At 39.6% G+C, this 27,812-nt stretch overlaps 1 protein-coding gene across 3 annotated transcripts in view; it reads right to left on the minus strand.

Annotated features, from left to right (window-relative positions):
* Positions 1 to 2,305: 2,305 nt before the first annotated feature.
* The window catches only part of UPF2 (UPF2 regulator of nonsense mediated mRNA decay), a 52,793-nt gene continuing 27,286 nt past the window's right edge, over positions 2,306 to 27,812 (minus strand). For 2 of the 3 annotated variants that reach the window (XM_072350653.1, XM_072350743.1), the window contains exons 12-22: positions 25,123 to 25,308; positions 24,392 to 24,595; positions 23,541 to 23,816; positions 21,768 to 21,951; positions 18,684 to 18,823; positions 17,188 to 17,292; positions 15,827 to 15,925; positions 15,003 to 15,170; positions 12,121 to 12,262; positions 8,472 to 8,592; positions 2,306 to 3,623 (exon numbers count right to left, since the gene is read on the minus strand). In XM_072350653.1, coding sequence (XP_072206754.1) covers positions 3,614 to 3,623; positions 8,472 to 8,592; positions 12,121 to 12,262; positions 15,003 to 15,170; positions 15,827 to 15,925; positions 17,188 to 17,292; positions 18,684 to 18,823; positions 21,768 to 21,951; positions 23,541 to 23,816; positions 24,392 to 24,595; positions 25,123 to 25,308 — 1,635 coding nt within the window. In that variant the 3' untranslated portion in view covers positions 2,306 to 3,613. Of the gene's footprint in view, positions 3,624 to 8,467; positions 8,593 to 12,120; positions 12,263 to 15,002; positions 15,171 to 15,826; positions 15,926 to 17,187; positions 17,293 to 18,683; positions 18,824 to 21,767; positions 21,952 to 23,540; positions 23,817 to 24,391; positions 24,596 to 25,122; positions 25,309 to 27,812 lie in introns of those variants that run through there. The other variant, XM_072350838.1, reaches the window with a different exon arrangement.

Here is a 27,812-nt window from a genome sequence, read left to right on the forward strand (position 1 = left end):
CGTCACAGAACAAACAGGTTACAAAGCTCCGAAGGAAAGGGAGAATGGAAAAGAGCACTGAGTGAGGTAATGGTGGGCACATGGCGGTGCTGTGATGGTGTTTCTTAAGCTTTCCCTCTTGGATATGTGGTCTTAAACTACAGCATCCCCTCTTGAGGACAACTGTAGGGAACTAGCAAGGCTCTTAACGACTTCCCCATTTACCTGTACCTTCAGACAGAAAGCAAGATGACTGCAGGTTGGGGCTCTGTATCTGACCATGCTCTGCGGTGGGGTTTCCCTGCAGCTGAATGCACGTGGGCTGTTTGTTAACAGCTGCTCACCCTCGGCTGTCCCCATCCAGATCCATACTGGTGCTGCCCAGCTGGAATGGCCAGAACCGCCTCCAGCTGACCAAGGCCATCTTTGGAAACGAGCAGGCGAGTCAGCACATTCTAATGGCACCGTGTTTACTGAAGTCAGATAAGGTTCCCATTTAAAGCAAAGAGAATTCGGCATCAGCAAACTGCTGGAGCGCCTCCGCCGGGCTCCTGCCAAGCACACAATCACTGCTGCAAGGGAACAGGCCGGCTAATAAAGGGAAAAGATGAGAAGTTGAGCAGAGCAGGCAGCTCTCACAATGCAGATGTCGTTATCTGCGCCTTCACATGCGCCAAATTACCTGGTGTGCATCAGCTGCGGCTGTGCGTGGCAATTCCATCTGCGGAACAGACAGAACAGACAGAACAGACAGAACAGACTCCTTTCTTGGGAGGACTTCAGAGTTAATAAAGCCGTAGCAAGTCTGAAACCTCAGCAATTCATAATAATAATATATATATGTGTTTCTTTCATTTTATCACATTACAGCATTGCAAGGTAGAGAAAAAACAGTCCATCAGCTGCAGCTTGAGGTGCTGCCTCTGTCTGCAGTCCCCAGTGAATCTCAGCCTTGAGTGTTTTGGATCCTCACCACCCTCAAATCACACCACCATTAAGGTTGGAAAAGACCACCACGATCAACCAATGCAACCATCCCCCACCCCCAACCATACCCCCTCTTAACCACAGCCCTCAGTGCCACACCACGCCGATGCCTCACCACTCACAAGCATCATCTCCTACCACCCAACCTCAGCCCCGCGCTCACAGAGGCTTTCAGCCGCGGTGCCGTAAAGCACACCGCACACTTCCTGCTCACCAGCTCCATGCGCCTCACATCAGTGAAAGCTCAGCTTCAAACGCCTGGAGCCGAGTCCGAATTCTTTCCAGAGGAAGATAAGATAGGGGAGAAATCCTTTGTGCAGTCAAGGACACGAAGCAATTTCTCATCCACCTACGTACGCTTTCCCGGATGGGAACACGCTCTGCACTTCACTGCTTCCCAGCACTCTTGGGATCGCTTGCTCTGATATCCTCTGGGCAAGGACATCCTCTGTGCTCTGCCCGTGCGCTGATAGCAGAGCACAGACCTGTCACACAGCCCCAGTGACATCGCAGAGCACCTGGGTCACCACGCAGGAGGAAAAGAAGAGCGACTGTATGAGATGCGCGGCTGTCAGCTAGAAATAAACATCCTGCAGCGCTGGCAAAGCAGTGAGACGTGCAGATCACAGGAGACCAATTCTTGAGCACTTGGTTTAGGGTAAATTGGCTGTAAAGATACAAAGCAATGTACAAAGTTGTGCTCTGTTCAATGGAGTCGCCATCCAAAGCAGAACGTTGGCTGCTGTAAGCTCTTGTAAAAGCTCAGACAACACTCAGTGGGAAAATGGAATCGCTTTGGGCCTTAGCAGCAAGGGAAGAAAAGGAAGCCAGCCTCAGTAATTTAAGGCTGAGATTGTAATGACGAGGAACAGGCAGGTATTTGTCAACAGAGAAGCAGAACCTCAAGAGATGTGAATTACGGATGAAATCATTTTGCTGCAGAACTTCAGACTCTGCTGAAGGAGCACAGTTACAAATGGGATTCATAGAAGGCTGCTGTTTCCATCCCAGACTCAAACCAGAGACCGTCTTCCCACAGAGAAGGGGCACTTCACATCCCACAGCCAGCCGTACCTCGGTCCACAGGGGAGATGTGCCTCAATCAGCCCAGGGCTTCCCAGGCCCTAAAGGCTCTTACACCACATGCCAGTACAGTTCTATGTCCACTATGTACAGTGTCCACTATGTACACTATGTGCACTATGTACAGCTCTATGTCCACTCCTTCACACACAGCTCGACTTTTCCACCTTCCCTGCTCAGTTCTTGGACTGAAGGCCATCATTTAAGTGGTCTGCTTTTACAATCTGGAGTCAACGTAAAGAGACGGACACCACCCCTAAATTACAACACTTTATTGCAGCATTGGCAAAGGTCAGATTTCTGAAGCTGGTGAAGATCGGGCGGCATTTTGTTATGAAATGTTACAATTGTACAAGTCTCCCTTCCTACATGCAGAAACCAAAAAACAGTGGTAAAAAGAACCTCAAAAGAGCTAGAAAAAGAAAAACAAAGGAATTAGTAATAACATACAGGTGAGCTCCTTAACTGAATCAACTACTTCTACCTGAAAGCCAACAAAAACCTACGCTAATAAATAACAGATTGTCAGAAACAGACCAAGAAACCTCACTTCTACTAAGAAACAAAATGAAAATCCTACTCGTTTCCAGACTTAAATCTTTTTTTTGTTTGTTTGTTTTTAAACTTTTTCATGTGTTTGTTTCAATAGACACAGAGGTTTACCAACCCATGGAGATCAACACAACATTGGATCCGCTCCTCAACCTCCCCGTGACGCTGACTGGCACGTTTTGGTTTTCAATGGTACATACAATGGGCTCAGCTATATCCCTGTCCTTAGGCTGGTGTCAGGCTGTTCTAAGCAGGATGAGTCAACACCCCGTGTTAATCAACTTCACGTTCTATTTTAAACCTTAACAAACATTTTTACTTCCTTGGCTCCTAAGTTTTTCATCCCTCCCCACTCCCCAACCCATCTTTCCTGCTTGTCTGGCAGCAAAAGGTCACTTCTTAACCAGAGGTTTGTGAGGAGTAGCTGATGTTCCACAATAAGCTCTCCCAACGTCAGAGTTTTCTTTCGCATTTCGCTGTTTGCTCCACATTTTTCAGCTGTAGATTCACAGCCCCCAAAGAATATCCTTCCAACACAAAGAGAATACAGTTTGCATCAAGCGTAGAACTTTGTTTTCCCCCACACTGAGCCATCGAGACCTTTTCCATTCCAGTGTCATCCATCTGAGCTGCAGGTTGATTGCAGTTTTCACTGAGCTGCTTGCTGGTCAAGCTGACCATTTCATTCATTGACTTCTGGCTCCTATGAGAAGAGTAACCCTCACATGGTTCCCATTGCAAAAAGCTTTTTTTGTTTTGTTTTGTGTTTTTTTGTGTTTTTTTTTTTTTTGGCAGGCCATGACTGGAAGCTTCCACGTGTTCTGTGTGGGTTTTGGGGGGAAGAGAGGAGGCTGCTTCTGCCCCACGGCCCCAGCCTGGCCCAGGTTTCCATTCCGAACGCTCTAGACTGACATGCTGAGATGTGTCCACTGCTCTCATTTAATTGCTGGAGGACTCCACTATCCACAACATCAGAGATACAGGACCTAATGAAATGACACTTGCTGCTGGATCAACGTCTCCTAAGAAAAGAAGAGATCAAAAAAAAATATATAGTTTAATGTGAAATATTCCGTCCTGCCCCCATTAGCAAACACTGCAGTACACTGCTGGTGGTTTTGATATGCCTGTAGCCTCCATGTACCAAAGTTACATATTTCTATTACCCGTACACATTTTACAAGAGACCATGCTGGACAAAATAAGGCAGACATCCGCATCAGGAAAACAAGTTCCCCACACAATGAGATGAACCTGAAACTGTTGGGAACAAAGAGAGCTGGCTTATCCTCCCAGGCACGATGCTCAGCTGCTGCAGCGCACAGCTCACGTATTACAGCACTGAAATGAAACGTGCATGGAGAAGTTGCATCATTTGCAGGAGCATGATACAGAAGGAACCCAGAAGCAGTGCTAAGTGGGTCTCGCTGCCTCAGATGCAGTAACTGAGAGCTGTGCTGATGAGCACACGATGAGCATTTGCAGAGTTCTAGACTGTACATTAAAACTCTGCAGTGCAAAACAAGGTAAAGATTGGGCCATATTTACACCCACAAGGAAGCTGCGCCACCACATATTCAAGCCTTTTACAATGTAAATAAATCAGGCCATATTCTTCACATTACTGCATGAACCTCAAGCTTTTGATAAACAGTAAGTTAATCTAAAACCAGCTTACAAGATACAGCACTTCCTACATTTATTTTAACAGAAAAGGTTTCCACAGTGGTCCGGTATTGTTATGTATCCCACTCTTGTTATTCAGTACTCCAGTTATTCAGCATTCTGGTGCTTTAAGCACAGTACCGAGCTGATGCACCACTGGTAACTGTGCTTTAGGATTATGTAACAGAACATTCCAACTCCTGGCACACTCAGAAGCATTGGCGTGTGGTTCAACATGAGAAGTATTTTAGCACAGGTTACTCTCATCCAAAACAGGAGGAGGCACGGTTCGCTGGAGGTAGATAAGGCAGGGGAGCAGTGTTCCAAAGGATCAGGGCAGGATGCTGCTGGTAGAAGTCACGGCAGCAGCATTACTTCCAAAAACAGGTATTTCATGTGGCATTTCTCCCCAAACCAGTCACCAGCACAGAGGAGTTAAAGGTCAGTGGTTGAAGACAAAAGCTACGTGCTTTGCTATACGATTTTGCAAGTAATGAGAGGAAAAAATGACCCCCTTTTGTTCAAAAAACCCCATCCAAACACGCCTTTGGTAAGATCAAACCCTGTACAGAGCTGTCATTAAAAGCAACTTCAACTGCGTATGCAAAGGCAAATTTGCCTCCCTTCCCTGTTCCTAATGCCTTTGACTGTACAAGCACCTGAGTCATCTTCTCAGCCGCACTGCTGGTAGTGGCCACATGTGCCACACAACACAAAGATGTGGGGTTTTACCTGGAGCAGAAAACTGGGACTTGTAACAACGCTCAGAAACACTAAACCTCAGTACGTGTGAGGAAATGAGGATGGATCCATTACAGATGAAATGGGAAGAATTTAAGTTAGCGAGAAAACACTGATGGGAACAGTTTCACTGTCTTAACCAAGAGCCAAATGATGGAGCTGAAGCGATGGTCTTCCCATATCTTCAAAAAGAATGGAAAAGACTGTAAGAAATGACAGCTGAAGATTGCAGAAGATAAAGCAAGGAATACATCGGTCCATCCCTGAGACACTGCCACACCTGCACAAGGGAATGGCAGCCAGCCATGCTGAGGTGAACAGGATAAGAGCAATCTGATTTACACTGCCCGTGGCTTCTGACATCCCATTAATAAGCGAATGGAAAGCTTCAAAATGTAACAGTCCAACAGCTATGAAAGGATGATGTAAGAATTATTCTCATCCAGCAGCTGGAACAGGAAATCATGAGCTTAAATTCACATTTTTCCTTATTAGCCATACTCTTGTTTTTTTCAGCATTAACAAAATACTGTTATGAGAATATCTGGCTAATAAAATCCTAACATCCTGTTATTACCTTCATGCTTCATTCTTCTTTATTAAAGGGAAATAAGAGTCAGATGCAAACTGAAGAGCTGAAATTACCAATTAAGTATGATTTAGTTTGTCAGCTTATGCACGCATCCCGGTGGGCCTTTTGACAGTGACAGGTCCTCTATCCTTGGCTGCGCTTTCAGAACAGCCGTCAGTTTTGAGATCACTGGGTGTTTTTAAGGCAAGGCTCAACTCTACCGAGTGTTTTTGATTTGCTGAAGACTCCTCTCAGCGTGATTCTGTTTTCTGCCTTGGAAGCTTATGCTTAAAAGGAAATCATACAACGTGGTCATTTATTTTCCCTTCTTAGAGCTAAGCTGTTTAATGGATCTCAGTCCTCTTCAAACATAGGAAAAACGCTTCCCCAGTGCTGAAGAACAGCCCCTCACTTCACTAAAAAGAGTATTTTCCTGACAATACCACACAAAGAAACACTGTTGTAAATATAGAGTTGCTGGAGTGCAGCGGTTTTATAACCAGAGTCCTCTTTCAGTGCTACCGAACTGGAGGTAAGAGTGAAGATTGAGGTAAGATTGGAGGTAAGAGTGAAGCCTGCCGAGTTCAGCTGAAGCAAACTGAGGAATTCCACTTTTAATTGGAGTCACAGTAAATTACCTTTAAGGTCAGCCAACCTTACATGTTTGTGTCCCAGAATGAATCCCCTCCTTGCAGGATTAATACGTCCTAATGCTTGAGGCTACAGAAGCAGGCGATTACAAACAGCAGTAAGCTGCGATTTTTGATGCAGCGTTCAGCTCAAACCAAATAACAAGAAATGTGACAGAAGTGGGAAGGCTGGCTGTGTTCATTTCACAGCAGAAACAGGTTATTAATAAATAACAGGGAGTATTACAAAAAGATTTTCCTTATTTATGTGATGCCTGCATTACAGCCACTGATATCCGCTCTCTCTCCCACTTACTGCAGTGTTATCGCAGGTGAAAGGGCTGCAGATGTGTGTGTGGTGGGGAGATTGCTGTCAGGAAATAGAGTTACCTCGATCATTTATTTATGTTAGGGCCCTGCGAGACCAAGATAGAACCACAAAAAACTCGAGGTTCAAAGGGCCCTCTGGAGGTTACTCAGTCTGCTGGGCAAGCAGGGTTACCTGCAAAATCAGATCCAGCCGTCAAGGGCCAAAAACATACAAGAGAGCTCTGTTAATTTTTGAGTCAATTATTATGATAGAAAGATTTGGATCCACCTTCCTGAAGGATGTTTGAGATGTTGGCCCTTAGGGGGACGTTTAGCAGTTAAAACACCAACTTGCTCTCCTACTCTTAGCCAAGCAAAACCCTTATCTTGCCATTAACTTTCAGACCTGTCAGACTGTGCTTTGCAGCAGAATCTATGAGAGTTACTCACTCAGATCTTCCATATCCTCATACGACTTCTCATTCTAGATTTCCTCTCTCAAAGAAAAGAACAGACAGCAATGTATAACCTATACTATGCTAGTAAAGCATGGGCAGACTCAGTCTTCAATAAACAAAGCTATGCTTAAACATCCTTTGCTGTGAGTTCAGTTTTCTTTCCATAGACTAACACGGCTCAACTAATGCATAACTGCAAGCCTGATTGTTGCACTACGCTGCAAATAAAGTCTGCCCACTAAAACTAACTTCCTGGTCTCTGCTCTAAGGAGCTTATAGATTAAAGGGAACAAAGAGCAAATTGCATAACACAGAATTTTATCAGAATTGCAAGCACATGGCACAAGTATCCGAGCAAGCAAACACTGATCAAACTGTTCTCAGGACAATGTCTGACCCAGTTTAGGGTAAAATCCTATATTACATTTTCCCTAAAATATTTGGGAAAAAAAAAAAGCTTCAAAAAGAACCACATATACAAGCAGTAGGGGGGACCCAGCAGAATAAGAGATCAGAGTGCCATAAAATGCTTACAAGAACGAAGCAGGGATGCTGGTGATACTGCCGTGATGTAACACATTACATTATTAACTTATTTCTAGCTTACAAAGACAAACCCACTTGGTAGGTGAAGTTTTCCCCTTCTCTTTATTGCTCCATTTAACCACCTCCAAAATTTATGTTTAAAAAGAGAAACGTGAAAGTACTGCATCTCATCCAAGCCTCAGTTTATTTAGTTTTGTGCCGCAGAGTTCATTTTAAAGCTTACTCTGAAGATTAATTTGAGTGAGAAAAGAGACACAGATTATATTAAAGCCATCCAGCAACTATTAAGCAATGGTTAAAGAATGACTATTAAGGAATGGTTCTCATGTTAATCTTCTTTTTGGTACACTTCTGTGCACCACAAGTGAAAGGCTTTCTTATCCCTTCCCTGCCTTGGCTGTATCTTCTTTCCCTTCAGGCTTTTAAACACTGGATAGAGATCTCAAGGCCACCAAATAAAGATCAGAATCATAGAATGGCCTGGGTTAAAAAGGACCACAATGATCATCCAGCTTCAACCCCCTGCTGTGTGCAGGGTCAGCAACCAGCAGACCAGGCTGCCCAGAGCCACATCCAGCCTGGCCCTGAATGCCTCCAGGGATGGGGCATCCACAGCCTCCTTGGGCAACCTGTTCCAGTGTGTCACCACCCTCCAAGTGAAAAAGAAGCCCCCTCTCACTAGGGAAGTGGACTTGCATCTTTTCCCCTGTAACAAGAGGCTCAGCTCTAATAACCACTTCATAACTGACAAACAACCGTCTGCCCTCCCAGCCTCTGCCAAGGACGTATTCACAGACTCTATGTTAGAAGCACAAAATGTTACTCAGGATTTTAACAGAAAGGAAGCAACCAACAGATCTACTTGAATTACGCAGATCATTATCTGTCTTGATTATGGAGGTAATTACTTGCCCAGAACCAGAATTGAAACATTTAAGAAGAGTGTCCTACCTCCCACCAGTTTTAAAGATTAGATCTGCATTAGGTGCTCCCTTTGGATGCTGGTAACGAGGCCGCCGTTCACGATTCGTATTTGCTGGAGCTGGACGCTGTGCCAGAGACTGCAACATTTCTGTAACGTCACACAGAAAGGAAGTTAAACACATTTTCTATACATCTTATTGACAAGGAACTTATACAGGCACATTAAGTAAATAAAAAGCATCTTATTTACACTTTGCTACGACTGGGTCAACATTTTGCATGCTATTCTACTACAGCCTTTTGTTTCAGTTTAAGAAATTACACAGACAAATCCGCAGTACCCCGCAGTGTGAACCTGCATTTCCAGATGTTCCTGTAGAAGGAACTGCCAGCAGTGGCTTTCATCACAGGTGCTTCATAATGGAGCTATGACAGTTTCTTTCCAAAAATATCAGCCATCGACTGCATCAGTAAGTAGAGTTAAAGGTTCACCGCACTGTGAGGAGCCATAGCATAAAGCTGCCCTGAAATAGCAACACTTGGACAATGATGCTCTCAATTAAAAACTCGGTGAGAAACTTGTCCTAAATTAGCATCTAGAAGTCAGGTCTTTGTCTAAAGTAGCCCTAATAGGATCGTTTTACAGAGAAGAGACACCTGAGGAGGGTGACTCAGCTGACCTACATTACACCAACTGTCTTCTGGCTGGGATTTTTCACTGCATGATCAGTGGGAAGAAGCAGGTGGATGCAGGAAGAGGCCACAGCACCCACTTTAGTGCTGGACACCCAACTCTTGAGCAGTTCAAGACAGGTAAAATATGACACGTTGGAGCTTGGCAAGACTTCATTTCATTGTTGTTAAGACAAAAAATTACTCTTTAGGAGTTAATGGTTATTAAGTGTCCAAAACAATTACAAATACACAGCAAGAACTTTCACATGAACTCTGCCCATGTGTGAGTGCACTGAACAGAAATACTTCTTACAATCTACCTGTGCAAGACTCTTCATTGTTCAATGGAACAACAAAAAGGGGGAAAAGTGGAATAAGCTGTTAAACTGATTACGTTCGAAAGTCTGCTCTGTCTGGTTCTCTAATCTCTGCCAATCTCCAATCTGGAACTGGAGACACATCGCCTGTAGGAAACAAACTTCCACCACTCTCCCAAAGACCCGCACAAGTCAGAACTGGAGTCTCGTGGGATTGTATGCTCATGTATGAACTGCATGCAAAGCTTTCAGTGAGCTGTCCATCCAGTACTAGAGAAACTATGAACCTATGAAAGATTTAAGGCGCAGTATTGGTGTTAATAGTTAGTAAACCACATCAAAACCTGGAAAAAATGCAAAGGAAGCCATTCAGGACATTAAATGGCCATGTTTGTGAACATCAGAAAGTAATATCTTACAAAACAATTCTGTATTCAGGATAGATCTCCACAACAAGGCAATGATAAGATCAGGTAGAAAATAAGAAGGGATTGTGGTACGCTGTCAGGCTGGTGCTGGAAGCAATGAACCACGTACACGTCTGTCTTCTTTGTGAAAACGAATCAGTGGAATTTGTGGACAGTCAGTAATTGAGAAACAGAGAAAATGAGAAACTAAGGGAAGGAAGAAATGGCAGAAGAACACAATGGATGAGCTGGGCTGAGGGTGTGCTGCCCATCTTCCAGGGAAGAAGCATCTAATTCAGACTTGCACTTTTGTGTATAGTCACCCAGTACCAAATAATAACAATAATAAGCACTACAAAATGTGATTTATTTAATAATACTCTGAAGTACTTCACACAGGTGAATTTTCATTCATTATGGCTTTTTTCATTTACATATGCAAGGACGACCTTGAGGAACTCTGTTACTTCTAACTCCCTTGGTAACTTCAAAGCCTGAAACAGAAGCTTAAAACCAACCCTTTCTTTCATGTCTGTATATATGCACCAACTTGTTACGGGCAAAGACACGCTTCAAAAGGACCAATCAACTGCACAACACTTTAACACACACATATATATTTAAAAATGTGTGTACACACAAACAGCTCTAAACAGGAATGCCATTGGATTTGTGTTACTTATTGGAAAAGAAGAGAAATGAGCCAATTTTAAAACTGAGATCAGTTACAGGAAAAGCTGTTTCTTCATTGTTGATTCCCCCTTGAATGAGCACTTTACAAACGGCACCTAGAAAGAAAATAATCTAAGAACAAAAAGAAACTGCTTACTAGTGGTTATCCATTCACATCAGGTGCCTAATTCATTTCATTACGACAAAATGAACGTGATCTTTTTCTGGATGGGAAGCACAATTAGGATAAAGTAATACATTAAATTGACTGATTCTTAGAGATACACATGAATTCATACATCAAGTTGAAAAACCAAGAATACAAACACCCTGACCATTAAAAGAGTAGTAGAATTATCATTAATGAGGGAAACTCGTCAGAAGTCTGAAAAAAAGCATGTGAGAGTAATTCTGACATCTAGTGCTTCTTTTCCATGAGGGGGCTTCATAAAAGGCAGCGTCTTGGAAAAAAAACTGATAAGCAGAGGATGTTTAATAGTAAGAATTGACTGTATTACAATTTCAGAGCTCTGCAGACACTTGGGAAAATTCCCTCCTTCTGAGGACCACATGCTTAGTTCTTGCATGATCAAAATCCAGGAGGAGGTGTTAGATACCGTGGGTTGATTTTATGGGGATTTTTTTTTCCCCCTCCCCCCAATTAGAGCTGCTTTAATTTAAATTTTTCCATTTCATGATGAATAATGACCTTTCACTAAACACATTAAATGAGATTTCCTGATAATTAACTACTCATCCTGTGATTACCACCACATTGCAACATTCTTACCATAAAAAAAATAAAGAGCAGGAACTTCAGAGACGTTAAATGGAAAAGCTAACGTAAGAACTGAATACCACCAATTTCGTTTTGACTTTGTTTGCTATTTGAGTAAGCCAAGGAAAGTTGAGCCTGAAACAAAACCCAAATATATCCAGCATAGTGGTTTAGGGGATACATTGAATTCGTGGTACTGTTTCCATCTGCCCACTTTCCAAACTCTTTGTCTCTTTATCCTTAAAAAGGGATCGTGTAATTGGTATGAAACTTTGTTAATATGAACTTCCCACACTCCGGACTCGTAGAGCTCCTAGAACATCCAGCAACATGAAGCTGAGGGGACAGATTCCATTTATTAGGCAGAGGTTAACACTTAATATTTTTAAGTCTTACCTTCAAGACTCAAAATATTTTTGTCTATTTACACCTAAAAACAACAGCTTTAATTGTACAGAATTAACGTTTCTTGCATCCAACTCAATTCTCTTCCAGTAACTGAGACAACGTCACAAACAGCAGATTAATGTTGTGGTAGGCTTTTTTGAATTGTTATTAAAGGAAACGGTAATCCCATTTCTTCTTCTCTTCCAAACTAAACAGAAATGCTCATATTTATTGAGACCCACTTTAAAACTCCCTTTCATTGAAGAGCTGCAAAAACTTCTGAGCACAGAGAACAGGGAGAATGCAACAGATGATGAACCAAAGTAGAGTTTTTCCATTAAGTGCAACAAATCAATATTCAGAACTTGTACTGCTAATTATCACAGATATTTCTGCACATCTTCTGATGATAAAAACAAGGTACACTCTTATTTTCTTACCCTGGTAGTCTTCTTGTTCCTGGCGTTCATTGATATCCAAAGTGAGCTTTTTCATCCGCATTCTCTCCTCCTGCTCAGCTTGCTGTTGGTTCCAGTGGTTCGCAGCAAGTTGGGAAGACATCGGTACATTTAAGATCTTAAACTACAAATAAAAATATATTTAAGTGCCCATCATAGAACAACAACAACAACCCAACAAAAAAATGCCCTATATTAAAAAAGCCAGAAGACAGAAGGATAATGGTTATTTCCATATTACTGTGATGAGATCGTTTCTTCTTCTTTCCTTCCCCACCCCCAACCTGTACTTTGCTTAGCAACACATGAGAAAATACACAGTTTTCAGATACTCCAAAGGCACACAGAAGAGAGGCAATAGGTAATTACATCACAGTATTTATAGGAACAAATCTGATTTTGTTTCCACAAGGTACACATAGCTATAGGCTTTATTTCTTTATTTTGATGCCAGCCTCATTGTATATCCCGCACTGAGTTACACTGGTCTTGAGATAGGAACACCAGCAGCTCAAACCAGCTGCCTCTTTCTCTGAAGTTCTCTGACTTCCAAAGAGATGAAGCCTACAAATAGAATTTCCACTTTTATCCTTGGTGAAAATTCAGGAGGCGTGTTGTAAAAGATTTCAGATATCTTACAGCATTTCTTGGCCAGTGCTCTTCCTTTTGTGAATTATTCCAGCTCTTTAGAGCTCCTCCATGGCCACGAGTGAACAGTGGTATCAAATTTAATTGTGTTCTCCATGCCAACAAGCCAAACATCTACATATGCACACTGAACGCATTACATCCATCTTACTTCAAAGGTGAGCTCAGTACTACCCCCTCAGAAGTACTGTCTGTCTGAAAACTACAACTGAGATTTTGGAAGCTGTCCATGGAAAAGATCTTTGTTAAGCTTTTATTTCCACAGCAGAACATTCTAAATTTATCCCACTCATTTGCGTTCATAATCAAATGCTGTTACCATCTTGGATCTCTCCCCTTACGATGCCAACACTTATTTCCCCTTGTTCTCTCATGTTTTGTGGCTGATGCCGATGCTAAAGGGTGATTTCCAATAATGGTGTTTATTTCTGCTACAACTTCTGTGGGTTTTGTCACACAACTTCTTTACAGTGACAGGACAACTACTGTTAGACTGGTCTATCCAAAAACTTGTAGGCAATGCCCCACAACATCAGGCTGAACACTGGCATGGGAACTGAGCTTTTAATGGGTGGATGTCAACTATGAAAAATCAGTCCCTAGAAGGAAGCCCATCAGATTTCATTTTCATCAGTAAATACTTCCTTAACAGTGAAGATTTCTTGATGCAGCACTACCTTTAGCAAAGAGCAGGAGATCAAACATAATGATAGGAAATTATTAGGTTGGCACTGCAGTGAGGTGGTGATGCTTACCATGTGATTCACGGTAAGAAATTACTTTCAGCCCTCCAGGTTGTCTGGATAATCTTTCTGCCTGTGTTTAGAGTTCTGAAAGCTTACGGCTAGAAGTTACAAGTAAATCAGGTATCCAATACTGCAAAACTCAGTGCACATTCTGCTCACAGATGGCAGAACAGAATTATAAGAAACAATTATTTCCAACTCCACCTCTTCTTTCCTGCATAGTAGTCAGTTTTAACAGAAAAATAAGCTTTTTTTTCCCTGAATGCACAACTATGGACAAAGGAGCCTTTCACTGACTCAAGAACTGGAGTAGTCTGGTAGTCCAGACTTCTTTTTTTTCCCCTTTTTAAAACATTTCTAGAAACACTTGGAGGAGTTTTGGCAGGAAGAGCCTACTCCCAAAAGCAAACAGTGGGGGAAGAGGGAGGGACAGCTCCTGAACAAGTTCTGCTTTCTTTTTCAAGCCACAGAATGCCAGCAATACTTTCCCCTCAGAGTACGAAGACCCTAAAATTGTTGGTAACTCCAGATATTCCCAGTAAATTACCCTGACAGAGACAAACACTGTGGGGGTTTTGGATTTCACTTGTTTGTTTTCAGAGTTCTCTATATCTCTTTCCTACTCAATGACAATAGTTAAGAATTCCCTAATTAAACTTTTTTAAAGCTTCACATGCAACTTTCAAGCCTCAGAAAAATAGAATAACCCAACAAATGCAGTAAGGAAATCAGTTAGCCACTACTAAACTTAAGTTGTATATGCCTCCTCAAGCAGGTAACACTATTTTCACTCCAAAAACGCTTAGGCACAGTATTTTCTTAACTGAATAATGAAGCTTAAAAAGCAGATATGGAATCACACTTACTAGTTCCACTATTTGTGGTAACAGACCTCACTTTCCACGCAGATTCTTAAAAAGCAGATTTTGTTTCTGCTTTATATACCTCAGCAACTTCAGACTACTGCAGAAATTCAGGTAACAAACGTCAAAAACAAAGTAATGACGAGTAAATGCTTGAAAGGTGCTGATTGAGGGAACGAAACAAAGCCTTATTTTTGCAGTCCACAAACTCACTAGAGTCATTCGCTTTCATTACCAGTTTACACAATTGAAAAGACAAATCAACTGCAAGCATTCATCTTCAACAGTATTTAATAGACAGAAAACACTGTCTTACTGTACCAGTAAATGTAATCAGCAAACAAAATTAACAGTGGTGCAATTTAACTACAGAATTGTTACATTTGATTTCTGTTAAAAAACAAAACAAAACAAGAATTCCAGGGAACTAAATACAGTATTTTCTGTATTTGTTAAGAGGTTAAGACGTCTGTATCCTATTCAGAGAAAATGATGAAGAAATAAAACATTCCCTGTCTGTCAAAGCTGGACTATGACTTAAAAAGTGAAAGACAGTTTCCTCCGCCCCATTTTCAGGGGAGAATCTGTGCTTGACACAGTCTCTTACCTGCTGTTTGTTGCCTTTTCGTGTTAACATGACAAAGGGCATGGTGTCTCCAGACTCTGACTCTCCTTCCCCACTTCCAAGTGGGGGACCCTTTTTCAGTTGGCTTTTGAGATGCAGAGGAATAGCAACATCCAGCTGATGCACTTTAACTGATTCACCACTCCGTTGCTATTAAAAGAAAGTAAACTGCATAAATGATAAATGCTTAAAATGTCAGTAAGTCTGTCAATGTTCACGTGTTTATGAATGAGAAAAAACTAGCATTCCAAGAACACAGAGTACATATAAATAAGTTCACAGGGCGTTATTGCATTTTCCTCTGGCTTCCTTGCTTGCGAAGAAGGAAGTTACAAGGAGAGAATACTTTAACTGTGAAGGAAAAACAACTTAGAGACACTTATGGACACTTGAGAACAAACATCATGTATTAAGCAATTTTTGCTGCATACTATTAATGTATTCCTGCACTCAGGGTTTGCAGTATTCAAATATTTACCTGATGTGATTGACAATCCTATACAGCACTTAGTTACGTTAAATTAAGTGCAACTACATTTTAGACCTATTAATAAGCTAGGCTTGGGTAGTCTATATTAAAGTCAAAAGCACTGCCTAATATCTGATGCAGTTACTCATCCAATAAAATACCTGTGACTATGTCACATTCACTGGACAAACTATTAAATATCTGAAAGCAACTTATACAAACACATCAATTGCAGAAGAGAGGTCACAGGGAAAAAAAAAGTCATTCTTTAGTATTGCTAGTTTTGCATTAATCTGAGTTGTACAGCTACATTAACTGAAGAAAATGAAACTTATACCTGAAGATTTTCCAACATCATTTTATCTAATGCCTGAATGAAGTCCTCATCTTCTGCACAAGGAACGTGTTTAAGTCCTCCTCCTTTAATCATTACTTCCTATTACAATGGGGGTTAAAAAAACCAAACAAACACCATTACATCAATAACAGAAATACGAAGATTCAGTTTAGAAGTAAAGTAAAAAATACTGTAATTGCTCCCATGACATACACAAAAGTCTTTTGAAAAGTTACAAAAGTTTAAGGCTGGATTATTTTCTCAAAGCAATATTCTCTGAAACTTGCTGCATCCATCATTGTTACGAAGGTCAGTCACTCATAACATTCTGAACACACAGCATGGCATCCATAAGATTATACACAGAGCTGGCAAAAATACAAGGAGATATCTACCCTCCAACACAACTAATGTAACTGATTTTCCCTTGAGATCCATGAAGTTACATGGTCTTTTCAGGTCAAATACCATTCTTCAGTATTTGGAAAGCATAACGTGACAAGAAAAATATTCCTTTAATGTGTCTCTTGGTATAGCTCGCCACTTGGAAAAAATAACTCAACTTTTTTCAAGTGAAATACAAAACTAATAAAGAAGTCCTTTCTTAGTCAGCAATACCTAAAATTGGAACTGGGATTCAGCAGGGCAGCAGGATGTCATGAGCACCATTTGTCAGCACACGTTCCAGTGCCCTAATAGCTAAAACAGCAGACTAGTACCAGATAAATGCCACTATCCACACAGTGCTGGAGCTCAGTTCAGCTTCTAGCAACAATGCTACTTGTCTCTTTACTGTATGCAATGCTGAAGTCTATTCTCCTCAATATAACAACACGGATTACAAAAAACTGCTTTTATATGCTGCTTTTAAAACCCAGCACTGCAATACGCTGTTTTATAATGATCACTACTACAATTTAAGCTTACTCTGGTTGTTTGGTACAGATATTGCAATTTGCCATTTGAAAAACCTGTATTTTAGGTGTTATGCACTTCTTCATTTGTCTCCTTTTCAGTTTTGAGACAGACTGCAGACTAACTAGCTTACCCTATACCATACCAGCTTGCTACCATTGCAGATATTGCAAAACCATCACTTATGCAATCTTTTCCAGTCTACCTACCCGTGAAAATGCACAGTCCTGTGAAACCATGTTGTAGTTAAGTTTATTACATGAGTATTTTCAGAAACTAATAGAGAAAGTCTGCAAATAGAAGATCTAAAACATATTTGAAAGAATATCAAGGAGTGTTCTTGCTGCGTTTTTCCAATTACGTTATGAGAAGCACTGGCTAAAAAAAGCATTTACTAAAGTAAAACAAAGCAGCATAAATCACTTTCCTAAAGCAATGATACGTACTGTATTTTCCTCATCTGTTTCATTTTCCTTATTAGAATCTGTAAGATAATCAGTGTTTTCTTCCTCCTCTTCTTCGCCTTCCTCTTCCTCATTGTCAGAGCCCTCCTGAAATATTTTGTTTATTATTTGAGAATCAATTTTTAACTGTTTTTAAGATAAAAAGTTAAGACTTATTCACTAGTTGCTTTATGAAGATTACAAGGCCTTACGTAACTGATTCTGTTTGATCATCATTGACACAGTGATGTCAGTTTCAAGCAATAAAGGCACAGAAGCATATAATTAACATAGAGGAAAACAAGGGAACCCACTTGCACTCAGTTCCTCTCACATTTTCTGCATCTTTCCCAATCCACCTCCATCTGAATTTGTTTAATTCAGTCACAGTGTTTGTTGTTTGTTGTTTGTTTCTCACCAATTCTACAGACTGATCTCAGCTACATTTACTTCACATTTTCAAGAATATACAGTTGGAAAGTTGGAAAGTTCCATTTACACATTAGCTGTGGCAGCAAGAATTACTGTTGGTTTTTTTTGTTGTTGTTGTTGTTTTTTCTTTCTAGTTATTTATTAATGTGATGGTCTTTAAACACTAGAACAAAATGCCTGGAGAGTCTGAGAGTACCCATCTTCAGAGAAAACTGAGCTGGACATTGTATTGAATTGGGCAACCAGCTGTGGGTGAACATGCTTTGATAAGGGTAGTTGGACAAGAACTCCAGAGGTGCCTCTTCCTGCTCTCAAACAAACATTTTTTATTCTAATATTATTAATCCGTGGGTGAAACCACAAAACCAACCAAACTTCATAAACTTCAATGCCAAGAGTCATCAACTGGAAGACAGCTTATTAGTAAACCAAATCAACCCAAACACAGGAGAAAAAGTGTTGCCTATTTCCTCGATACATTCATTTTATCATAATAGTAACATTGTCATGTCAACTTTGCTGCATCACAGTGACAAGTTAGAATTTTTATGTACATGTCTGCTTTTTTATTGGCTGCGCCACTTTTGATTCAAAAGATTACTGGCACAGTAAACAAGGAAGGCTGTTACTCCCTATAAGTATTATTATTATTCACATTTTGTTGGCACACTCTGAATACCTGCTATTTTTACTACACGACTGCTTTGTCATCCAGTCAATACATTCGCTTCTACAACAGATAAAGACAATGATTTGAACGTATTTTCATGCCAAAATACCAGAGGCACCTTTCTGCTAGAGAGCAGCACACTGAGTAAAAGTGACAGTTCAAGTTTCTACCACCTTCTCTCGAGTCTCAGACACTCTGCATTCCAGTTTCTGTATATACAAACTGGGACAGAGATACCCTCAGTGTACTGACCTGGTTGTGCATACCCTACCTCACCAGCTAACAGTTTGTGACATACAAAGGCTTCAGAAAGTACCAAACTAAAATAAAAGTATCAAAATTACTCCTTTCTTTCTTCCTTTTTTAAACACAAGACAAGATAAATCATTAAGTTCACCTCTTCTTCTGGCTCATTGACTTCACTTTCATTTCCAGACTGTTCCTCCGTTTCTGCTCCACCTTCTTCTTCTTCTTCATCCTCTTCCAGATTCTCTCCTTCTGTAATGGTATCTTTGGAATCTTTGTCATTCACAAGACCTGCAATTTCAAGAAACATTTAGAACACTGCAAAAAAATGAAGCTACTGAAATTGCATTGAAGTGTTAAATCTACAAGCCATTCTAGTTAACTCGGTGTGCAAGGAATGAAGTGCAACTCCCTCAGCCTCTGCTTTCTTTTCAGGAAGCTGTCATTCAAAGTAATATCTCTTCCCTACACCATTCCTACTGTAGTGAAAAGTTTTTAGCTTCTTTCAGTGCTTTGGTGTGCAATTCAGCAACAGTTGTTTTTTTTTTTTACAAGAATTGCTTTCAGAGAAAATACTCGAGGATTGAGCACAGTTCTCATATTCAGGAAGAAAAAAAATGATTTTTTTCAGAAAACAACTATTGCAAAATTAAGCCATCCACTGCAAAACAGAACAAACTTTAAAAGACTGTATGAGGTAAAGCAGTATGTGCTCATTTTTTTCTTCCCTCACATTAACCTACAAAGCCTACTAAATCTTCCAGAGGAGGCTCCATCGACCAGAAAGTGATACCAACCATCGGCCTTCCAGAACACATTAAATCTGGTTTTCTAAGGAGTCAATCCAGTTGCTGTACAGTTTAACATTCATACTTCAAAATCTTACTAACCATGCACTTAAGTCTGACTGTTAGCTTAAAGATTTCTGAACAGCAAATGAACACATCACATCTGTGCTCGGGGAATTCCTCATTCAATCCCTGCCACACACACAGAACAGATGCAGCAGTTTGCAGTTCTTAACCAGAGGGCTGAATTCTGAATAGACAAGTAGTTTGGGGCATGCCAGAGTTTTAGTGGGTTTTTTTTTTGCTCCGCCTCCAGCTGCTTTTAAGAAGATCTCTTCACAAGATCTCAAAAGGCAACGGCTAAAATCAGAAAGAGCAGCTTAAGGAAGAGGTGAATCTTTGCAGCTATGCTTCAATGAGACAAAATGAACTGATCTGTGTATATGACTACATGGTAGATAGTTAAGATTTCAGTTTGGTGTGAACGCATACACACAACCTTATTTCATATGCAAGAGGTTTCCAAAGCATTATTTTGTCCTTCTTATAAATGCCGTGCTCTTCAAAATCTGTGCTCCTTCATATAACTGTGCAAGAGGTTCTTCTGAACCATTCTCATTACAAGAAAAAAAAACACTAGAGTGGTACAAGAAGTGGCCAAACCACAACCCAAGGTCTGTATGCAACACAGTACCCCGCTCTGCTGTCTGGAGTTACACTTGAGATTGTGTGTTTAGCACAACATGCTCTCGGTACTGCTGTTCATGGGCCAACAAGTTGTGGAAACAAACAGCTCATGAACTGTAGTTTTAGTAAAGCTCTTACTAAGGTAAGAAAAAACCCTAGTTTCTCGCATACATGTTCACATCTGTCATCACAGCCATCACAGACCAGAAAGGTAGATGATGACCTTCCTGAGACCAACATCAAACAGTCCTAATAGCAGGCCTTGGAACTATCCCACCTTATACAGAAGTTTATCAGTAAATAAATAGTATCACAAAACCAGCACATTTCAGTAGGAAGAGAGGGGGGAAGGTCCCTTTTTAAAAGGTTGGACTGTTGAGTTTTGCTGGTGCCAGAACAAACACAATAAAATGTTGTTCTCCAGTACTGGCTCATAGTCAGTGAACAAATCCCCCCCAAACACACTTAACTACACTGAATTCCACTGTTACAGCCACAGCAACTCGGAGAAAAAAAAGTTCTTCTGATTTGTACAAAGGAATTCCTGTGTGCCTTGCAAAAGAATATTACAATTTATGGAATGAATGAAGTTACTTCTTATCATACTGAGAGCATAAAACCCAGTAATTTAGATCACACCATATCAAAACCTCTGTGTTCCAGTTACTAGCTAGACAATTCTAAGGCACATTAATTAAACAACCAGCATATCAAAGACAGAAATGCATCTTAAAATATAACTTGCAATGTATTTACCCAGGAATTACACAAACTCATCCACTGGATTAAAGGATATTCTGAAAATTTAACTTGTCTACCCACATGAAATGCTCACAAGGCTATAATTAACATATAAAATTTTAACATAAAAGCTCGTCATGAAGAAGCTGGTCTTCAAATAAGAACTGAAGATTAAAAAAACAACTCTATATAATGAGAAATGAACATTGTAGTTTCCAGTAATTAATAAGAAAGGCTGGCTATAAAATGTGTTGAAATTAACATGATGACAATAGTTTTAGACAAATACTAAACAGTTGTTGGGTTTTTTTTTGCCAGCTGAGCTGTTTTGCAAGCCTGGCATTTTTTCCTGAAACGAAGTGATTTTAAACACATACATGGAGAAAGATCTAAAAATATACATTCTAGTACTCTGAACAGGAACTACAGGTTAGTGTTCAACTTGCTGACTGATACTTCAAGGAAAAAAAAAGTTTAATCATCCAATCAAAGTGAGTCATCCTTTGGTCTCTGCTGAAATGTAAGACCCATCCAAAATTAATTCCAAAAGAAATCTAAGGATAAAAATACCTGACAGCATTTGGAAAGCAACACACCTCTCTTCTACTGCAGTCTTACACTAATGTTTACTTTGACAACAGCAGCTTTAGTCAAGTCCAGACGTGGGAAGGAACAACAGATGCAAGCAACCAGTCTACCAAAATGATTCAATTGGCCTTTGTCAGTGCTCACCAATCATGAGGCTACAGTAATAGTGTGTGCAGGGGCCTATTGTATTTGGTAATATAATTATATACACTTGGGTGATGTTTTGTTTTCCTGTTTTTAAATACTCTATAAGAGTTACAGAGATTATAAGATCCCAAGGAAAATGACAAAACACATAAATAAGGTAGAAGAACTTTTATCAGGATGATAAAAACCTCATCTAATGAGAACAACAGTACTTATGCATCACCATCGTGACATCAGTAACCTTAGAAATATACAAATACAATTCCTAATGCTCATTCTCTTACCCAGTTTTATTAAGAATTCTCGTTCCAAGTCTTGCACCTGTCTGATAGCTTCTTCCAGAGAACTGCAGAGCTTTATCTTTGGTCTGAGGAGTTCCAGTGTATCACTTATCATATAGTCAATGTCTATAGGAAATGGGTGGTCTTTCGTCCAGACATCCAGACTTTTCTTCCACCAAACATACCGCTAGAATACAAAATATTTAACTAAGTTGTATATACACTGACATTTATAAACTGTTGAACTTACCAAGATCATAATGCCCGGTCACATTTGTACAGTTGAAAATGCAAAAGATTTCACATCTCTATTTCACACAGCTACTATCACTAAACTATGATTGCTATCACTAAATTATGATTGACAACACTGGGCATCACAAACGTTAAGGATATTCTTATTTCATTAAAATGACTCTTAAAAGTATAAAAACTGAGCACAAAAAGCATTTGTGAAAAAGGAGTCTTCTAAAAGCATATTATGGAGGGGAGGGCGCAGTAAATATTACACAAAGGTTTAAGAGTGTAGCTACCATCAAGTCATTTATCACCCAGCTCACTTTATAAAAAAGTAGTACAGATAAGTTGCAATAGAAATGTAAAAATTAAATCTGACTCAAGAAAGAGAATCTCACAGCTGAATATGAAAACAAAGGGAATGCCAAAATTGCATCTGAAAATGAAGGAGTAATAGCAACTTTATTGAAAAGGTGAGAGTCCAATGAGCATCTGTTGACATTATATAACAAATACAGTGATTCCTTCACTTATATGGGCTTTAAAACACATCTGACATATAGACAAAAGGATCTGTATCATTAAAGAAGGAAAAAACATATTAATTTGAATATTCTTGTTTCAGTTTAATTTAAAGAAGAAAGCTGAAAGAAATCAATTCTAAACACTTGTAGCATTAGCTGTATAGACTGGAACTCCTCATCTTCCCAAGGGAACGTATTTTTGTGTCATAAACAGGAGTTTCAAATATATTTTCCCCCTTACATTCATCAGTCAGAATTCTCCTTTCTGCATCTCATTGCCATTACCTCTCATTCTCTCCCTATGCATTTCTTCTTCACTAGCTCTATTAGGTACTAAGTCTATCAGGCAATCTAATTACTCCCTATTTAATCTTCCCCTCCAAACTGAGCAGATTCACAAGGGAATCACAAACCTCCTGATCATTTTGGTGACCCTCCAACAGATTCGGCTCAGTTGCAAGGCTCTCAGCTACCAGGAAACCCTCAGTTGGAAAAAAATGTTTTAGATGTGGCCTCAAGCATCAAAAGCCAAAGGTAAAAATAAAATCACTTTCTTCAATCTGCTGGTTACACTCTTACCAGGGCAACAGAGTGATGAAATTCAACAGCATACTACAATGATGCAGAACTGACTCATGTTCACATAGTGTATGAAGTTTGACTTTGTTCCTTCAAGCTGTTTTCTAGGTAGTTGTTACCTGACTGCAGTGTCGCATAGAGCTACACCATCCCAACTGCAAGACCTGATGCTTAGCTCCACTGGATTTCATAGGGTTTCTGTAAGGCCATTTCTCCACTCACTGAGACATCCTAAGTGACAGACCTAAACCTTCAGTGAATCAAATGTTAGGCCAGTCTGTTGGAGCTAAAGTAACTTCTATGTATGGACATACACTTTTCTTTAAAATAAAACAGTTACTAAGTGGAAAGGACTTGAATAACTACAGAGCAATCAAGAGAAATAAGTAACAGGCTGAGCTGTTAAAGAAACCTACGGAACAAAAGTTTATAATACCTGAAAGTATACGAGGAAGCAGTCAAGTTTTCGTTTGCTGGATCCTCTGTCGAAATATTGCCCACAGGTATCAAGGATTGTACATACAAGCCTGATTCTGAAAAGATGCTCTGGAGGATCCAGTGGACTAGGACTGCCATCAGGGTTCACACCAAATGATGTGAATGAATATAGAGTTCGAAATATTACAGCTGATTCCACCATTCGGTAATTGTAAAGCTCCCCCAGAAACTTGGCACTGCTGATCCGCCGCTGGTTAAACTTTGGCTGGTTAACCTTCATGAATAAAAAAAATCCAACCAAAACCATCTTAACACGCAGCCATAACACAATCTTTGTAGTTTTCTTTCTTTAAGAGAAAAGCAGCATAAATATCTGACAAAATTCATCACAATATAAGGTACAAATATTACACAAAACTAAAAAGCAATGAAGACAATTATGAAAGCCAGTCAGCAAGGAGCTACTACAAATATTCATACATATTTAACATATTTTTGTTCTGAAATCTAAGACTATTTTTTACTGCCCAGAAAACTGTAACTACAGACTGTCATAAAACGGAATACTCTCAAATGACTTACGCCCCAGCAATCTGACTATGCTATGTAAAGACAAACTGCACATCCTTATTATGACAAAGGAGGAAAACAACTGTCCTAGGAATCTTTATAGACTTTTTTTTTATTAGCTTTTAAATGAACCTACACAAAGAAGACAGCTGAAAGATGGGTAGAAAAATCAGACAAAAGAGAATATAATGATTCTTTCTTTTATGTAGGATTATTTTACTGTCTTCCTTCCGACATAAGTAGATTTGTATGGATTAAACTCAACTTTAATTTTTATACCTCCATTCCTAGTCGAATATCCTCCAGCACTCCATCCACAACGTGAATTCCAACATCTTCCTGGTAAAGCACCAACCCTGCTAAGAGGTTGGCTACACAGTGAATGCTATTATATTTCACATTCCAGATGTTGATCATGCAGCATATGACATAGTCTTTTACTTCAGTATCCTGCCAAGGCAGCTTGCGCATCTGTCTCAGGACCTAAGCAAAATTTTAAGACAAGCTTCACATTTTGGCACATAAAATAGCAAAATATTCACTGTTACCCAGTGTGCTCCCCCCTCCCACACACACAGTTGGAAGAAAAATCCAATAAGCACCCGCAAGCAACCTAACTGTTTTCTTCAAACATCTTCTGTATCTGTAGTAGCTATGGAAAACTTCATAGACACAACCAAACTGCTGCTCTCTAGCTACTAATCAAACTGTTCCAATCTGCCTCATAATTTCCTTATTCTTACAGTCAGTATTAAGCTGTTATCTTTTTATCTCTGACCCTGAATGTAAGATTTTTAGCACAAAAATTCTAATTTCATTCTGTTTGGCACTTAACGTGGAGAATGCAGGTCTATCTTTGTACTTGGAGAAACAAAACAATCTTCACAGTCAGAGGTACCAAAATTATTCCTATTCCTTACAATTAAGAAAATCACCATTCCCAAACCTTCAAAATGTTGTAGTGCATCACTTTCACCAACACCTCTATAAAATACTTCAAGAGGATTTACCTTCTCCGTGGTGACCTTAGAGAGATCCTTGTAAAGAAGTTTACGAATGTATTCCTGCAAGGGAGGACGTTTCTTCTTCACAGTTTTTTCAGCTGGAGGAGGATTACAGTAGTAATAGGCATTTTCTACCATTGTAACATAGCGTGCATCAAGATGCATTGCCTGCTTTTTTCTCATCATTTGTTCCTGTAAATAATTGCAAATGATCAGTTAACGATGTGAATCCACTATATTATCAAACCACTTTCAAATCTGTTATAGTTAAGTTTGGAACAAAGGAAACAACAGATTGCAAGAAGTGATCCAAAATCTTGGCTGGAGAGAAGAAAAGAAAGCATATATGATACAGTTGTATGCTGTTGTCTGTGTTATTTCTCTCTAAAGCTCTACTTTTAGGAAGGATAACCACCAAAAAAAAGTTTCTGAAAACTTATTTACAGTTTAACTTGAAACGTAAATGCTATCGCTTAGCTCAGTAAAGTAGTATTTTGAATAAAGTGGTTCATTTCATTAACCACGTCTAATCTAACATTGCTGAAATACTGTTTTCTTGACATACGTGGCATAACAACATGAGAGTACCAACCTATTTCATACAGCAATGTGCAACTCCAGAAAGTCTGTACTGATGGTTTCATAGGAATTTTCAATGGTTTAAGCTATGGCATTTAAATGGAATGTAAACACATCTGAACAGCTTCCTAGCCTTGGGTTTCAACCCTTAATTCAATGACAAAGAGCACTTTTGCGTAACAGTAACACCACAAATACTGTAATTTTCCTAGATTGTGTCTATCTGTTGCCTGGGAGGTCTCAATATGACACCAGCCTTAATGCACTTCATTTTTAACCTTTCCTATGACACAAATGGCCTCCTCTTTGATTCCCTACGAGCGTTCCTCTCCAAATGGGAAATTCCTGTCAGATAGCAGAAAATTTACAGATAGAGAATAGATGCACAGCACTTTAGCAATTGGGAACGGAAATTGCTTTATGTGCTGTTTACACTTTGGAGGGAAAAGGCACTTAAAGCAGAAAGTTTCAAAACCTTATTGTGTAATTCTTGGAATATTTTGTAATTTTTCTGGATTCTTCTAGATGCATCAAGAGAAAGCATTATTTGTTGTCTTATGATATTTGCTGTGTTCTACTACAAGTTGCTATCCTGCCCTTCCACATGTTCCAGCACTTCAGAAACAAGTTTTGATCTTCATTGTAAGCATTACTTTTATAGTGAGTTAATATATTCTAGTTCTAACTACAAGCAACTACTTCATCAAAGCCTCTGTCTGTACAATCAGTATTCTACTGTTTCAATGTGATCAACAGAAGTCAACCCAAGAATTGAGCTACTGGGTAGCATCAATCCCATATGTTTACAAAAATAAGTGATACTGCTTTAGAGCTTTAAAAATAATTTGGCATCATTCACTATGTCTAAGGACTAAAATCCATAAGACTAATGCAGTCTTTTGGATACCAAAAACAAAGCTACAAGTATTCCTTTAAAAAACAAAGAAAAAACACCAAAAAACAACAGCGTAACACAGGAATGGTATTTTACCATGATTAAGTTACAGAAACATATGTCAACAAAACGCTGACCTTCCTTCCAAAGCAGCAAGTGACCCATTTATCAATATACCAACCCTATGGCCAATTTAGCGTTGTGTTTTATTTCTTTGTAATTACATACAGGGGGTGAAATTTGCAAGACTCGCTAGAGTTAAAAGAAATAAAAATTGCTGTGATAAAAGATGAATCTGTAAATCATCAGTAATGTATCACAGTAGCTCCATCAGCTGGCTAAGCCTTAGAAAATTGAAATACTCCTCCTTCCTTTCAGAAAGGACTCTGCAACAAAGATTTGCAGTTAATTTACCCATCTCATTCCTCTTGTGACAGCACCACAGCAATAAATGGTGTGACGTTCAAAGAGGCTCAGAAAGAAACAGTGCTTTAGTGTAAAATAGGCTGTACTGTACTATATCCAAGTACACAACAATTGCTGCTCTATTAACTCTGTAGGATAGAAAGGCAGGCTATAGATTTAAGAGAAATACCTATCAAGTGTAAGCCGGTGCTTTGGTGAGATAGGAGACGCATACAGAAGACAATGATATTACATAGCTTTTAAAAGCCTTGCCTCTACAGTGAGACTCTGAACCTGTAAACTATTCCATTCCAGGAGCACAGTCTACGTCTGCTTTCTCCTCCACATGCAGGGACTACTTTCTTTACTGCAGATGCACATCTATATTCTTGCCACAATGCAAGGATTTGAAGGTCAGCAAGGAACATTAAAACATTTAGTCAGACTTCTAATTAAAAAAATGGTTTAGTCATTGGATTGCATCTGCTTTAGCTGCTTTTAATTTAATGCCATTTCCTACTGCTAATGTCTACCTTTGAAGCACTTCAACCACTTCTTGCCTTGGACACAAAATTTTAGGATCACCTTACAAGACAGGAAATGTTACTATAAGGAATCAAATTCATACAGAAAAAAGGAGCCCTAAACCAGCCCATTATTCTTAAATCTTTGCCAGTACTGACCTAGCCATAAGGATAACACTTGCACACTTAAATCAATTATCATGAACCTATATTTTTTAAAGCCCTTCTAGTGTCTTGTTCTTCAAATTCAGAACTGCAGATCATCATCCCAGGCAAAGAGACTACCACATTCC

The sequence above is a fragment of the Excalfactoria chinensis genome, chromosome 1 (genome assembly GCF_039878825.1).
Source record: "Excalfactoria chinensis isolate bCotChi1 chromosome 1, bCotChi1.hap2, whole genome shotgun sequence".
Taxonomy (NCBI): domain Eukaryota; kingdom Metazoa; phylum Chordata; class Aves; order Galliformes; family Phasianidae; genus Excalfactoria; species Excalfactoria chinensis.